Raw genomic sequence first — 14790 nt, forward strand, 5'->3', positions numbered from 1 at the left:
CTTCTTTGAATCATAGGCTGTTCTTTCGAGTTATACTGAGCCGGGTAACAGTGGTATGGTCACTTGACTTCAACATTCATTTTTCGGCCAAACGGCATTCGGTTAAATGGCGTTCAACCAAATGACCCGAAACCGATTATTTTTTTGCTAATATCTGATAAAATTTCCTGTAAGGGTTTCTGGAAGATATGGCTCTGAACCGCTATAGATATCCCAGGATAAATTCCCGGAGGAATGTCTGGTGAAACCCAAAGATGAATTCTTGAAAAAATCTCTGGTGCAATCTATGATTGAATGACTGGAGGAAGCTATGGAAAAAATCCTGGAGGAATTCGTCGATGCATCCTTGCCGAAGTATTTGAAGAAAAAAATCTAAAGGAATTGTGGGAGCAATTCTTGGTGCATTTCATGGAACAAACCCTGAAACAATCACTATCGGGATCCTGCAAAATGTCAATGGAAGAATTCACCAAGGAGAAACTCCTGGAGAAGTCCCTTGTTGAATTTCTGAAAGAATTCCTGAGAAAGTTCCTGAATAAATGCCTAAAGGAATTACTGAAGGTGTCCTTGAAAGTATACGTAAAGAAATCCCAAGTATTTTGCTCTTAGCATGACGTTTGTTTTAATTGAATACTAGTGAAAATTCGTGTTGCAGTAGCACTTAACTTCACTCTATAGCAGCACATGGTTCTACAAAGTCCTTCCTTTTCCCTACCGGAACCGGTTCCGGCATATCTGGAAAATTTGGCATGCTGTTTTTGTATTCCATGAACATGAACACCGCAAAATTTAGCCATGCTACCAAGCTTGGCATTTGGTAAACAATCTAAGATAAGATTGAAGTGGTTCTTTTGGAGAAATATTTGGCGAAATTTCCTATGGTTCTCGAGTAAAAAAGGTTTGATAATTGTGGATAAAAATCTTAATTATTGAAATTAATTATTCTACTGATATTTCCAGTGAGGAAATGATTGCTGCCCGTGCAGAGCAATCTAATTTAGCGAATCATGCCAAAAAATTGCGTCATCTTTTCATTAAATCTGTGTAAGTTGTGATAATACGGCCCAGGGGGTCCAAATTATATTGGTTACCCTATAGCGTTGGACCTACAGGTACAAGACGCAACTTCCGAAAGACGTTCAGAACGTTCAGGAAGAACTCCGGGAGGAATTGCTGAGGGACTCCCGGAAGTAATGCCGGAAGAAACCTCTGAAGGAATCCTGGGAAGAAAATCCAGGAAGAATTCTGAAGAAATTTCTGATGAAATCTTGGGAATACTCCATGAAAAAATCCGGTAGGAGTCCCGGGAGAATTCGCTGAAAGAATCCCGGAAGAAATTCCTGACAGAATGTAGCAAAATATTTCTAAAACAAATTCTGGAAAAATTCCAAAAAAATCTCGGAGAGAATCAATGTAGCAATCCCGAGAGGAATTCTTAACGAACTGCAATAAAAAAAAACCTTGAGAAATCCCTGAAGGAGTCCTAGGATAAATCCTTAAAGGTAACCCGGGAAGGATCACTGATACATACCCGGAAAGACTCTTAAAAGAAATCCCTAGGGAAATCGCTGAAGAAATTCCGGAATCCTCGAAAGAATACCGGGAGAAATCTGTGAAGACATCCCGCTAAAAAGCTCTGATGGATTCCCTGACGGAGATCCAGGCTTTGAAGAAGTTCCGGGAGAATTCAATAGAGAAATCCCTGGCAGAAACCCTGCCTGGAATGGGGAATCTGGAATAGGAGAAATCTCTGTAGGGTGAAATTCCTGAAAGAATTCTAAAGAAATTCCTAAAAAATCTCGGGAGTAATCGCTTTAGAAATACCAGGAGGAACCCTTGAAAGTATCCCTAGAGGAATTCCTGAAAGAATCCCAGAAGTATACTTGAAGGGATCCTCGGAAGAACCCTGAGTGGAATACTGAGAGGAGTAGGAGCAATCCGGGGATGAATTTGAAGGGGATTCTCGGAGGAAATAAAAGAACTCTGGACGAATTTCGTGAAGGAATTCCGGGATGGATCAATGAAGAAATCCCAGAAAGATTACAAAACGGTTTTGCGGAGGCAATCGCTTAAAAAATAAATTCATAAAAAAAATCTCCGCAGAAATCAATGAATACATCCCTAAAAGAATCTCTAAAGGAATCCAGGGAGGAATACCTGGAAGAACTCTTCACGGAAACCTAAGAAAATATCTGAGGATAACCTGGGAGAAATCTCAAAACGAATTCCGTGAGAAATTTATGAAGTAACCCCGGAAGCAATCTTTGAAGGAATTCCTGAAACAATGAAAATACAGAATCTCGGGAGGAGTGTTTGAAAGAATGCCGGAAGTCCCGGGAGAAATTCCTAAAGGAATACCGGAAAATCAATGAGGGACTGTCGGAAGGGATCCCGGGAGAAATCTTAAACAGAATCCCAGGAAGAGTTGTAGAAAGAATCTCAAGATGAACCTTAGGAAAAATCTCTAAAAGAAACTTGAGAGTTATTAATTAGGAAATTTCGGGAGGAATCGATGGAGAAATTCTGCGAGGAAGTCCAGAAGAAATTTCTAAAGAAATCCCGAGTAGAAACTCTGAAAAGTTTCTCAGAAATTTGGAATATATCCGGATAGGTTTTTGTCCAGAGTTTTTCTTGAGATTTGATTGGAGACGTCATCTGGAATACCTTCTGAAGTTTCATTTTATTTCACAAAGGATTTAATCAAGAAGTCTTCAATGAGTTTTGTGGCTAAAATAAAAGGGAATGCTTAAAAATCCCCCATGGATTTGCGCCTAGAGAACTGAGGCCATACATTTCTTCAGAAATTAGCTCGGATATTCCAGAACTTCTTTTAGCTGCTCCTTAGGAGGTTTTTCCATCTTGCTCTGCAGGAGGTGATGCCACTAAAAGAAATCGACTGACTCGTTTTAAGCAACATAACCAACACATAAGTCGTATAAGAGCTACGTCAGTGCAAGTATTGGTTGTATACAAGTCACATCGACGTTCTTCCAGTAATGTATTAGAAAAGTATGTCACAGTAATTTCTAAACATCCAAAACTGGCGCTGCTGTAACTCTTATATGACATGCCTGTTGCTTGGGAAAAACATGAAGTTTCAGTGGTGTTTAGTAGCAGTATAGAAGTATTCTCGTTGATTCACTTCCAGCAAAAGGTCACAGTCAAAGTGTTTTAGTCTAACTTCCCTAATACAGTGCTTATCTGTTTCATTCTCTTTCTTCTTTGCAGACAGTCCGGTGTCGCCGCTAACTTCCCTCGTTCCCCTGGTGTTCGTCATCTCCGTGACGGCCACCAAGCAGGCCTATGAAACGTACCTGCGGTACCGAGCGGACAACATGGTCAACTATTCGCTGGTGACGGTGATCCGCAACGGCGTAGAACAGGACATCCGCTGTCAGGACATCCGGCAAGGTGATATTGTGCGGACATCTCGGGATTGCGATATCCCGTGCGACTTGGTCCTGCTGAAGTCTTCGGACGAAAATGGAAAATGTTTCGTCACGACGGCCAATCTGGATGGGGAAACGAATCTGAAGACGATGATGGTTCCGAAGGGAATGCCGGAGCTGTCGGAGGATAAGCTGCACACACTGGGGAGGATCGAGTGTGAACTTCCCCGGACGGATTTGTACACTTTTAACGGCAGGTTGGAGCTGGCGGAGGTTCATCAGAGGCATGAGATGACAAGTGTGGACGGATTTGGGGCAGATAACCATATGCTGCCCTTGATGGCGGAGAATCTACTCTTGCGGGGATCCAGGGTGAAGAATACGGAGTGGGCGATTGGGTGTGCAGTGTATACGGGGCAGAATACAAAGCTGGCGTTGAACAGCAAGATGGTCAGCAATAAGATGAGTTCCAGCGAAGGGTTTATCAACAAGTACCTGGTGTTCTTCCTGGTGCTGTTGATCGCGATCGTGGTGGTTTCGTTCTTCATGAAGCGGTACAACGATCGCTACAATAAGGGTCACAACTTCTACCTGGGCGAGTACATGGCAACGTATCGGGTGTCGCAATTTCTGCAGGACTTCTTCTCGTTCCTGATTCTTTTCAACTATCTGATTCCGATCTCGCTGTACGTCACCATTGAGATGGCCAAGTTCCTCGGTGGGTTTTATCTGGAGTGGGATCTGGAGCTATACGATGAGGAAACGGATCAACCTTGTATTGTGAACACTTCGGATATCAACGAAGAGTTGGGTCAGGTGTCGCTGCTGTTTTCGGATAAAACCGGTACGTTGACGAAGAACATCATGATCTTCCAGCAATGTTCGATCAATGGTAAGATGTACTGCCAGAATGGACGGCGGCTCCAGGAAGCTGGCCGACGGTATGCGCTGAAGATCAACGAGTGTTCGGTAAGTCGATAGATAACCTGAAATCGATCGTGGTAACTGATCTCTTCATTTACAGCGGCACGTGTACAACTTTTTCGAAGCGTTGGCTGTGTGTCACACCGTTCAGGTAGCGGGCGACTACACGAACGAAGCGGATGATCCCGAAGCCGATGATCGAGAAGAGGACTCCGAAGACGAGGATCATTCTCCGGAGCCGAACAACAATCGACCCACGCGAAACTTTTCCAATATTTCGGAAGAGGTTGAAACCATTGCGTCCAACGATTCCGTCCTGGACGAACCGGATTTTATACAGCTGAAGGAGCTGGCGCCTCGGAGCCGTGCGCCGGTGGTAGTTTCCATGAAGAATGAGAATCGACACAGTGCGGAGCAGCAGCAGCAGTGGGCAGACGAACAAACTAGTCAGTTAAGGGAACGTAGCGGTAGCGGTAGTTTAAGGCCTTCCAGTGATACGGTCGTACGACGATCGAGTAACATGTTCGTGGACAACCGGGTTCATCCGGCGAGTCTGCACATTCCGCCTTTTAGGCGGACGCCGTCGAGTTTGTCTAGTCGATCTTCCCGGCCTCAGAGTTTGATCGAGTCGCCGACCTCCGAGGAGCAGTTGGCACGATCGGGCGAGGGAAGTTTGTTTCAGAATAGCAGTAACGGGCACTTGGATGGGCTGCTTCAGTCGATGGAGCTGAAGCGGGCCATATCTGCGTACGAGGAGAAACCGGTGACGGAGCCGGTGGTGAAGACTCATCGACGAACGCAGTCCCACATTCCACCGAGCGTAGTCAGCAAGGCCAATGGGGATGTAGCGGATCGAGGATCTGTGATGTTGCGGCGGAATCGAAGTTCTATTCGGTCCACTGCTAGGGAGTCCTACGCAGCAGAGATGTATACGGAGGCGTCGCTGGTCCAGCGGCAGGAGTCCGTGATGAAGCATGAGGAAGTGTTGACGTTTATTCGGTAAGTCTGATGGTTTTAGAGGTTGGAGAAGAAGTTTGTTTCAAATTTGTATTCATTGCAGAAAGATGGACTACCAGGCGTCCAGTCCGGATGAAAAGGCTTTGGTGGAGGCCTGCGCTAAGATGGGTCTGGTGTTCGTAGGGGATGACGCAGATGTACTGCACATCAAGCTGCGGGAGTCTTGCGTCAAGCGGAACGTGAAGTCCGTGTATGGGGAGGTTCCGCGAGAGGAGGTGGTGAAATACCAAAGATTGGCTGTGCTAGAGTTCACCTCGGATCGCAAGCGGATGAGTGTGATAATTAAGGACGCCCAAGGGCAGATTTGGGTGTACACCAAGGGAGCGGAGAGTCATGTGCTGCCTCTGTGTACGAAGACGGCGTCGGGATTGGTGATATCGACGCAGCGGCACATCAACGAGTTTGCCAAGCAGGGATTAAGAACGCTGGCCGTGGCCAGACGAAAACTGACACAAGTGGAGTATTCCAACTTCCGGAACGAGTTGATACAGGCGAATAATTCGCTGACAGATAGGGTTTCGAAGGTGAGTAACTGTTGGGTTGTTCCCGGAATTTCTTCCAGATAATTTTCAGAACTTTCTTCCGTACTCCGTGGAATTTCAACTGAAACTGCGCTCTTTATTTTAAATATAAGAGGTTTTCCGGATTCCAGAGTGCACTGAAATACCCTCTCGGGGTAATGCGCAATCGACTTACCCTCTCGGGGAAAACTTGCGTTTCTGTTGCAGTTAGCCCTCTCTAGGGTCACTCAATCCTTGAAAAACACTATAACAAATGTATTTCCAATTCCAGGTAGAGGAATGCCAGCGCAAAATTGAGACTGGCCTGGAGCTGCTGGGTGCCACGGCCGTGGAAGACGCCCTCCAGGACGATATCCGCGATACGTTGGAGTCGCTGCGCAAGGCCGGCATCAAGGTGTGGGTACTCACCGGTGACAAGGTGGAAACGGCCCTGAACATAGCGCTCAGTTGCGGTCACATTCCGGAGGATGCCTACCGATACTTTATCACCGATTGTACGACCGTGGACGAGGTGCAGCAGCACTTTGATGTGTTCGCGTTCGAGATGTTCCGGGCACCGGATCGGGAGTACACGTTGCTGATCGACGGAGCCAGCTTGGCGATCGCGTTGAAGGATCTGCGGGAGGTGTTCAGGGATGTATCGATCAAGTGTCGGGCGGTGCTGTGCTGTAGACTGAGTCCGCTGCAGAAGTGCGAAGTGGTGCAGTTGATGAAGACCGTGGCGAGCAATCCAGTGACAGCGGCCATTGGCGATGGAGCTAATGACGTATCGATGATCCAGGAGGCCCACGTAGGGTTGGGGATCGTGGGGAAGGAAGGTCGTCAGGCTGCGCGATGTGCAGACTACGCGTTTGCCAAGTTCTGCATGGTCAAGAAGCTATTGCTGGTGCATGGACATTACTTCTCGACGCGGTTGGCGATACTGGTACTGTACTTCTTCTACAAGAATCTGATCTTCATGGGAATTCAGGTAAGATCTGATACACTGAGTCGTCCACTGATGTAATAATACCTGGGTTTCCCTGTGTAGTTCTTCTTCCAGGTTGACAGTTTGTTCTCTTCCCAATCGGTATACGATTCGGTTTTCCTGACGCTCTACAACGTACTCTACACGTCCCTTCCTATATTCGTCCTATCGTTAACCGAGAAGCCCTACCGGGAGCAGGCATTGATGAAGTGAGTTTTACCAACGTCCTACTAGTCTCCATTATCTTCTACTGTACTAATTGATCTTCTTTCAGGGAACCTTCTCTCTACCAAAAAGTGGCCGGCAACAAGCAATACGCGTGGAAGTACTTCATAGGCTGGATGTTCCTAGCGCTGTACCACTCTCTGGTCATCTACCTCTTTAGCTGGGCCATCTGGGGTAACAATCCGGTCATCTACGCTTGGTGGCCCCAAACCGTCAACTTTGCCTGCTTCGGTACCATGGCCATTCACAACGTAGTCGTGGTGGCAAATCTGAAGCTCCTGCTGGAGGCGATGAACAAGAGCTTCATCTTCATCGCCTCCATCTGGCTGTCGATCTTCGGCTTCATGGGAACGACCTTCATCTACAACCTCTTCAACTTGTAAGTATGATCCATCGTCCACGTCCGTCGCGTATCAATGTCGTTATCGTTGTCCTCTAAGTGTTTGTCCTCGTGTTTCCGTTCCTGTTCAATGTTCCCGCCTGGCGGCCGACCGAACCTCAGCTTTGGATTCGTTTCCAGCAACTACGACGGCGACATGCTCCAGGTCTACAACAACCTGCTCTCGTCGTTCACATTCTGGGTGCTATGCCTACTTATCCTGGTAGCTGCCCTCGTGCCGGATTTCACCATTTTCGCCGCCAAGTCGATCAACATCACAGTAGGCCACATCTTCCCGGGCGGGGCCAAATTCCGGAATGCGTTCTTCCTGCGACGAAAACGTACCGTGGAGAGCACGGACCTGTAAATAGCTTGCGTGGCTTAAATATAAGCCACAAAAACATTCCAAAAAGTAATAGCATGACATGCTACCTGTGCCAAGTTATATTAGTCATTTAGACCGTCACCTATCGGTTAGTTAGGTTAAGGCTTTTACCTTTTTTTTTTTTGTTTTTGTTTTTACAAGCGCCGAACCGTGTGCGACTTGTCGTAAATTATTGCCACTAGCAACATAAGTACGAATCGTGATAGACGCAGTTCCTTCTCGCCGAGCGCGCAAACCGAGACAGCGAGTTATCAGTCAGTATTTTTGAAATACATTTTTGTGAGGACTTTTACATTCCGAAAAGAAGAGACAGGGCATGTTTTGTTATGCTGAATATGTTGAAGAAAGAAATCCACCTATTGAAAAGGGGCCATTGTTTTTTTGGCTTTTAATGTCCAAACGGCACGCCATCGTTACTTTGATCCTTACTGCTTTCACCGCCATCAAGGTAGGCTGTGGGGGGTTCGGTGGGCGCTAGTTGAGGGTTTTAGGCTGTTGCCCGCGAGCAACATGTGCTGTGCCTGTGATGCAATCAATAGCATCAACAAGCGAGTGTTTGAGTGGAACTCTCATGTGGTTGAGCAATATGGGATCTCATTCTCGTGAAGAGAACATTTCAAAATTGTTTATTGCTCAGAGAAATATGTTGCACGCTTAAATAAGACAACATAAAGTTCTGAATGAGGAGCAAACAGGAACCTTTTTTTGTTAGGTGGGATGGAAGTACATAAATTTGTGCACATATGGATCAATGCTCAAACTGAGCGATGTTTAATTCGCAACAGCAGTATTTGTCCCTGGAGTTAGAGGAGATGGTGCCCTGAAGGTTTTCAGGGGAGTTTCGAGGAATAGAAGGTATCATAGCTAGATTTAACAGAGGATCAAAAAGAAGTCTCAGATGTAATTTAAGTGGCCCGATGAGGGTCTCAGGAACAATGAAAGGGGGGGGGGAGGTATCGAAGAAATTTAACACTTTTAATAAGTTTTACAATGTGAACAATGTTGAAAAATTACTGCTTTATGGTGAAGATATAACGAAGCCACAGCTCGATTTTCCAAGAGCATAAATCTGAAGAACCGTAGGTCGGTTTACTCTGAAAAGTAGATCGATTGATCACCACCAGCGGGTAACAAATCGATCAACTTTTCAGCGCAATCCGGCGTATGGTTCTTCAGACTTGTGTTCTTGAAAATTCGGGCTGTGGCTTCGTCATATCTTCACCTTAAATAAAAAGTTCAAAAAAAAAAGATTTTTCCATATTTTAAATTATTTCATTATTTTTGTATTTTGCTATGGACCACTAGTTTACCAATACCATTCAATATTGGTTCATATTGACTGCAAAACCTTTTTTGCGCCGAGAGGATGACTATTTTTTATTTTTATTTTAATTTTAATTCGTTACGAGATTCTCTAGGAATTCCTTTCATGTTTATTCCAGGGTTCATCCCGGAATTCATTTTGAAATACGTCAGGGATCTCATTATGAACTTTCAGGAATTTATTCAGAATTAAGAAGCTGAACCATGATTTTTTCAGGAGTTTATTTTGAGATTTCTAAAGCTTTTTCATTCGGTATTTATTAATGTTCTTTCCGGTAGTGTGTCAGGAAATTTACGGTTTTTCTTCAGAGATGTTTTCCAGTATTTCTCTATGAGCTTCTACCGGGACTCATCCAAGCATTCCGGGATTCCTGCATTTGCAGTTTCTGTGAACATTTTCTGGGATTACTGCAGAAGTTCTTTTCAAGATTTGTCCAGAAATTGCTACTGGGATTTCTATAGTTTCTTCGGGATTCTTATTCTTCTAAGACTGTTTTTCAGATGGAATTATTGTGACGGCCGAGGAAAATTACTCACAGTAGGGTCTGGGAGCAGTTGGGCAGGAGAACCTATTTTGAGCACTTGCTGCTATAACTTAGCCAATTTTGAACCGATTGACTTGATTTTTTTCTTTGCTGGTGTTTTTCGACTTGGCTAAGACCTATGATTTTTGGGACAGGATCAGATATGTACAGTATCTAGTCATGTTCAAAAATGCAAGCCAATCAGTTTGAAATTGTCTGAGTTATAGCAGCAAGTGCCCAAAATAGGTCCCTTTGCTCAAATGGTCCCAGACCCTAGTTTTACTTTTTTTTTTTAAATTTTCATTTATTCATGAATTTTAACTACAACTAATTCTTCACACATTGGTTTTACTTGTATAATCATTTTATTTATTTGAAAACTAACTCTTTTCTTCAGCTCTTGTGTACTTATCGTGTTGGCGACAAGAACAGTTCGGTTTTTTTTCATATCACTATTCTTCCAAACTTCCACTTATCTTTGGACAGGACATCTCGAACACGAGCTCGGTCACCATCCAGGAATTGGCGCACGACAAGGCCCGCCTTGCTTGAAGTTTCGTTTTTCAGTAGTAGCAGGTTGAGCCTCGATCGAATTTGTCGACTTCCCTGTTGACGGATGGATCATTTTGCTGTAGATGAGATTTGGTGGCACGGTAAAGGCTGAGTATGCTGCGCAATTCAGATCCCATTGTGATCCACTAGCCTCTGCCCAGCAACTCCTATCCCTACCTCCACGCGGTACCGGCCGGAAACTACGAGCAACCTTAGGGAAGATCGGGTAACCAACCCCGGTGGGAACTTTGGTCGTAGGCTGACAGGGAAGGGGGGGTTTGCTTCGGTAAACCTGAGCGTCTGTTCTCCAGGAGGAGCGGCTCACAACAGCGTCTGATCCCCATGTTAGGGGCGGCTGATCTACGTCCGAGTGCCAGGGAAGGACTCTAAGCTCAACTGTGCACTATGGTCCTCCGGAAAGTAGGGGGTTGGTGTCAGGCCCTACGAGCCAGCCGTAAAAAACCATTGTAACGGAAAATCAGCAACAGAATAATACGAACCGAGACCTACGGCAACGACCCCAGCGAACAAAAAGGACTTGCGATTGGAAACTCGGTACGTGGAACTGCCGATCTCTCAACTTCATTGGGAGCACCCGCATACTCGCCGATCTACTGAAGGACCGCGGGTTCGGCATCGTAGCGCTGCAGGAGGTGTGTTGGACAGGATCCATGGTGCGAACGTTTAGAGGTAATCATACCATTTACCAGAGCTGCGGCAACACACGCGAGCTGGGAACAGCTTTTATCGTGATGGGTGATATGCAGAGGCGCGTGATCGGTTGGTGGCCGATCGACGAAAGAATGTGCAGGTTGAGGATCAAGGGCCGATTCTTCAACTTCAGCATAATAAACGTGCACAGCCCACACTCCGGAAGCACTGATGATGACAAGGACGCATTTTACGCGCAGCTCGAACGCGAGTACGATCGCTGCCCAAGCCACGACGTCAAGATCATCATAGGAGATTTGAACGCTCAGGTAGGCCAGGAGGAGGAATTCAGACCGACGATTGGTAAGTTCAGCGCCCACCAGCAAACGAACGAAAACGGCCTACGACTCATTGATTTCGCCGCCTCCAAAAATATGGCCATACGTAGCACCTTTTTCCAACACAGCCTCCCTTATCGTTACACCTGGAGATCACCACAGCAGACAGAATCTCAAATCGACCACGTTCTGATTGACGGACGGCACTTCTCCGACATTATCGACGTCAGGACCTATCGTGGCGCCAACATCGACTCCGACCACTATCTGGTGATGGTCAAACTGCGCCCAAAACTCTCCGTCATCAGCAATGTACGGTACCGGCGACCGCCACGGTACAACCTAGAGCGACTGAAGCAACCGGATGTCGCCTCAGCATACGCGCAGAATCTCGAAGCCGCGTTGCCAGACGAGGGCGAGCTCGATGAGGCCCCTCTAGAGGACTGCTGGAGTACAGTGAAAGCAGCCATCAACGACGCAGCCGAGAGCACTATCGGGTACGTGGAACGGAATCGACGGAACGAATGGTTCGACGAAGAGTGCAGAACGGTTTTGGAGGAGAAGAACGCAGCGAGGGCGGTAATGCTGCAGCAAGGGACTCGTCAGAACGTGGAACGTTACAAACAGAAGCGGAAACAGCAGACCCGCCTCTTTCGGGAGAAAAAGCGCCGCCTGGAAGAAGCGGAGTGTGAAGAAATGGAACTGCTGTGCCGTTCCCAAGAAACACGGAAGTTCTATCAGAAGCTCAACGCATCCCGCAACGGCTTCGTGCCGCGAGCCGAAATATGCAGGGATAAAGACGGAGGCCTCTTGACGGACGGACGTGAGGTGATCGAAAGGTGGAAGCAGCACTTCGATCAGCACCTGAACGGCGTGGAGAACGTAGGCACGGGAGCCCACGGCAACGGAAGGAACGACGACGCCAGTGCAGCGGAGGACGGAAATGAACCAACTCCCACGCTGAGGGAAGTTAAGGATGCCATTCACCAGCTCAAAACCAACAAAGCAGCTGGTAAGGATGGTATCGCAGCTGAACTCATCAAGATGGGCCCAGAAAAGTTGGCCACCTGTCTGCATCGGCTGATAGTCAGGATCTGGGAAACCGAACAGCTACCGGAGGAGTGGAAGGAAGGGGTAATCTGCCCCATTCACAAGAAAGGCGACCATTTGGAATGTGAGAACTTCAGGGCGATCACTATTTTGAATGCTGCCTACAAAGTGCTATCCCAGATCATCTTCCGTCGTCTCTCTCTCTCTTCTTGGCGTAACGTCCTCACTGGGACAAAGCCTGCTTCTCAGCTTAGTGTTCAATGAGCACTTCCACAGTTTTTAACTGAGAGCTTCCTCTGCCAATGACCATTTTGCATGTGTATATCGTGTGGCAGGCACGTCTTCCGTCGTCTGTCACCTAAAACAAATGAGTTCGTGGGAAGTTATCAAGCCGGCTTCATCGACGGCCGGTCGACAACGGACCAGATCTTTACCGTACGGCAAATCCTCCAGAAATGCCGTGAATACCAGGTCCCAACCCAACTAACAATTGCATGTCCCAAACAAGCAAGCTTGCTGAATTGTTGCTTAATAATGGTAATGATAGCTGAACAAAAATTATGCTCTACACATTACTGTTTAAATGATTTTTGAATTGAGAAAATAGTCAATGTTCGACTTTCCTCATCAGTATCAACAATGATAAATTAAAACACTTTTCAAAAGTTTAACAAGAAATTTATTCGACAAGCATTGATTCCTTAACAAAAGAGTTTAACAAAACATTTGTCTGCATCTTATTAAGCTGATGTATCGATAAGCATATGCTCCTGAACAATGTGCTTTTCACTTGTCAAATAAACGCCTTCAGTCCGTCATAATTTGACTCGGAACTTTGTTCGGATTATGGGATAAATCATGGCTAAAACTGTTTAGGCAACCAAGTTATTAAAGAACCAAAATTTTAAACCAAACACATGAAATAAAACAGAATAGAATTATGTAGTTTATTATTTAGTGCCAAGAGACGTTATCAACGTAAAAATGAGGCATTAATTTATTATTATCTGGAACAAGATATCTTGTACCTTGATTATTATATTTTTTATCTTCCGCAGCAGTTCGGTTATACGAGACGCTTGGATCGATGCATTTGACATTTCAGTACTATCGTGTTTACTGAATATTGTTCCCACAGTCACCTAGATAATCAAACAGCATTCAGAAATCGTCACATTTCAAGTATCCCTGAACATCCTTATGCACTATTTATTGAACATAATATCAAGATTCCATGACAAAAGCATAAATAAAAAAATGCTCAACGGATCTTCGACTGAGCATGAGTAGATTACCTGAACAGATGCTGTGAATACACCATGTCCAAGACCATACCGCACCACATATTGTCATACATTTTTAGGGATTGATATTTAATAATAAAAATAAAAACATATTCATATCGCAATTAGTTCGTCTGGAAACAATATCTTCAATAAGGACCAACACTTTTTGGCCGCATTCGATACAAGTTTTCTCACCGTGCGATGTAAACACTGACAGCGAAATCAGAATGGAAAACACGTGTTTTGGGCTGAACAGCTGTTGAAGCATAAGGCGTTGTTCAGTTGATTACCACGTGCTGTGCTAATTCACCACTGCTGAACACAAGTTCAGGAGTGATCATTATTGAGTCATGGGAAGATTATGTTTTGCTTTGGGTGATGCATCTCACCATCTCTAGGATGGCGCAGATAGTAAGGCATGCGGCTGGCAATCGACAGGTCTCGAGTTCTAATCCGGATTTAGGTAATTTTATATGTAATTCTTATTTCATAATAGGTGTCCTCATAAAAGGGCCCATATAGCCGAGGCGGTAAACGCACGGGTATTCAGCATGACCATGCTGAGGGTGACGGGTTCGATTCCCGCTCGGTCCAGGATCTTTTCGTAAAGGAAATTTCCTTGACTTCCTTGGGCATATAGTATCTTCGTGCCTGCCACACGATATACGCATGCAAAATGGTCATTGGCAGAGGAAGCTCTCAGTTAATAACTGTGGAAGTGCTCATAGAACACTAAGCTGAGAAGCAGGCTTTGTCCCAGTGAGGACGTTACGCCAAGAAGAGGAGGAGGAGTGTCCTCAACATGAAAGCAAATAATTACTCTCCCGAGAGTTCAACATTTTTGCATTTTATTTATTTTCAGTCATTTTTGCCAAAGCTTAATAACAACTTTCTTGTACATTTGTAAAACGCTTTGAACGACAAAAAATTAAGTTCGTGCACAACATGATGCTTTATAACTTCTCCAAATTTGTGTGAACAAAACCCGAACATAGGTTGTACGTGGAAATAATTCCAATGTTATTCAACATTATGCTGAATTAATTCGTCATAATGGTGCCTGTTAAATGAGTGATTGTTAGTTGGGAACGCACCACCTGTTCATCGACTTCAAAGCGGCATACGATAGTATCGACCGCGCAGAGCTATGGAGAATCATGGACGAAAACGGCTTTCCTGGGAAGCTGACTAGACTGATTAAAGCAACGATGGACGGTGTGCAAAACTGCGTAAGGGTTTCGGGTGAACTATCCAGTTCA

General features: G+C 45.4%; 2 protein-coding genes across 3 annotated transcripts in view; both read left to right on the forward strand.

Annotated features, from left to right (window-relative positions):
- The window catches only part of LOC109428453 (phospholipid-transporting ATPase IF), a 45788-nt gene extending 37671 nt beyond the window's left edge, over nt 1–8117 (forward strand). The window contains exons 3-9 of one of the 2 annotated variants that reach the window (XM_062844294.1): nt 3229–4358; nt 4414–5312; nt 5374–5854; nt 6123–6821; nt 6882–7027; nt 7093–7422; nt 7546–8117. In XM_062844294.1, coding sequence (XP_062700278.1) covers nt 3229–4358; nt 4414–5312; nt 5374–5854; nt 6123–6821; nt 6882–7027; nt 7093–7422; nt 7546–7789 — 3929 coding nt within the window. In that variant the 3' untranslated portion in view covers nt 7790–8117. The remainder of the gene's footprint in view (nt 1–3228; nt 4359–4413; nt 5313–5373; nt 5855–6122; nt 6822–6881; nt 7028–7092; nt 7423–7545) is intronic. The other variant, XM_062844295.1, reaches the window with a different exon arrangement.
- LOC109422161 (phospholipid-transporting ATPase IF-like) overlaps nt 1–14790 on the forward strand; it is a 427692-nt gene that overhangs the window by 58093 nt on the left and 354809 nt on the right. The window lies entirely within an intron of this gene.

Source organism: Aedes albopictus, chromosome 1 (assembly GCF_035046485.1).
Source record: "Aedes albopictus strain Foshan chromosome 1, AalbF5, whole genome shotgun sequence".
NCBI classification, from domain to species: Eukaryota; Metazoa; Arthropoda; class Insecta; order Diptera; family Culicidae; genus Aedes; species Aedes albopictus.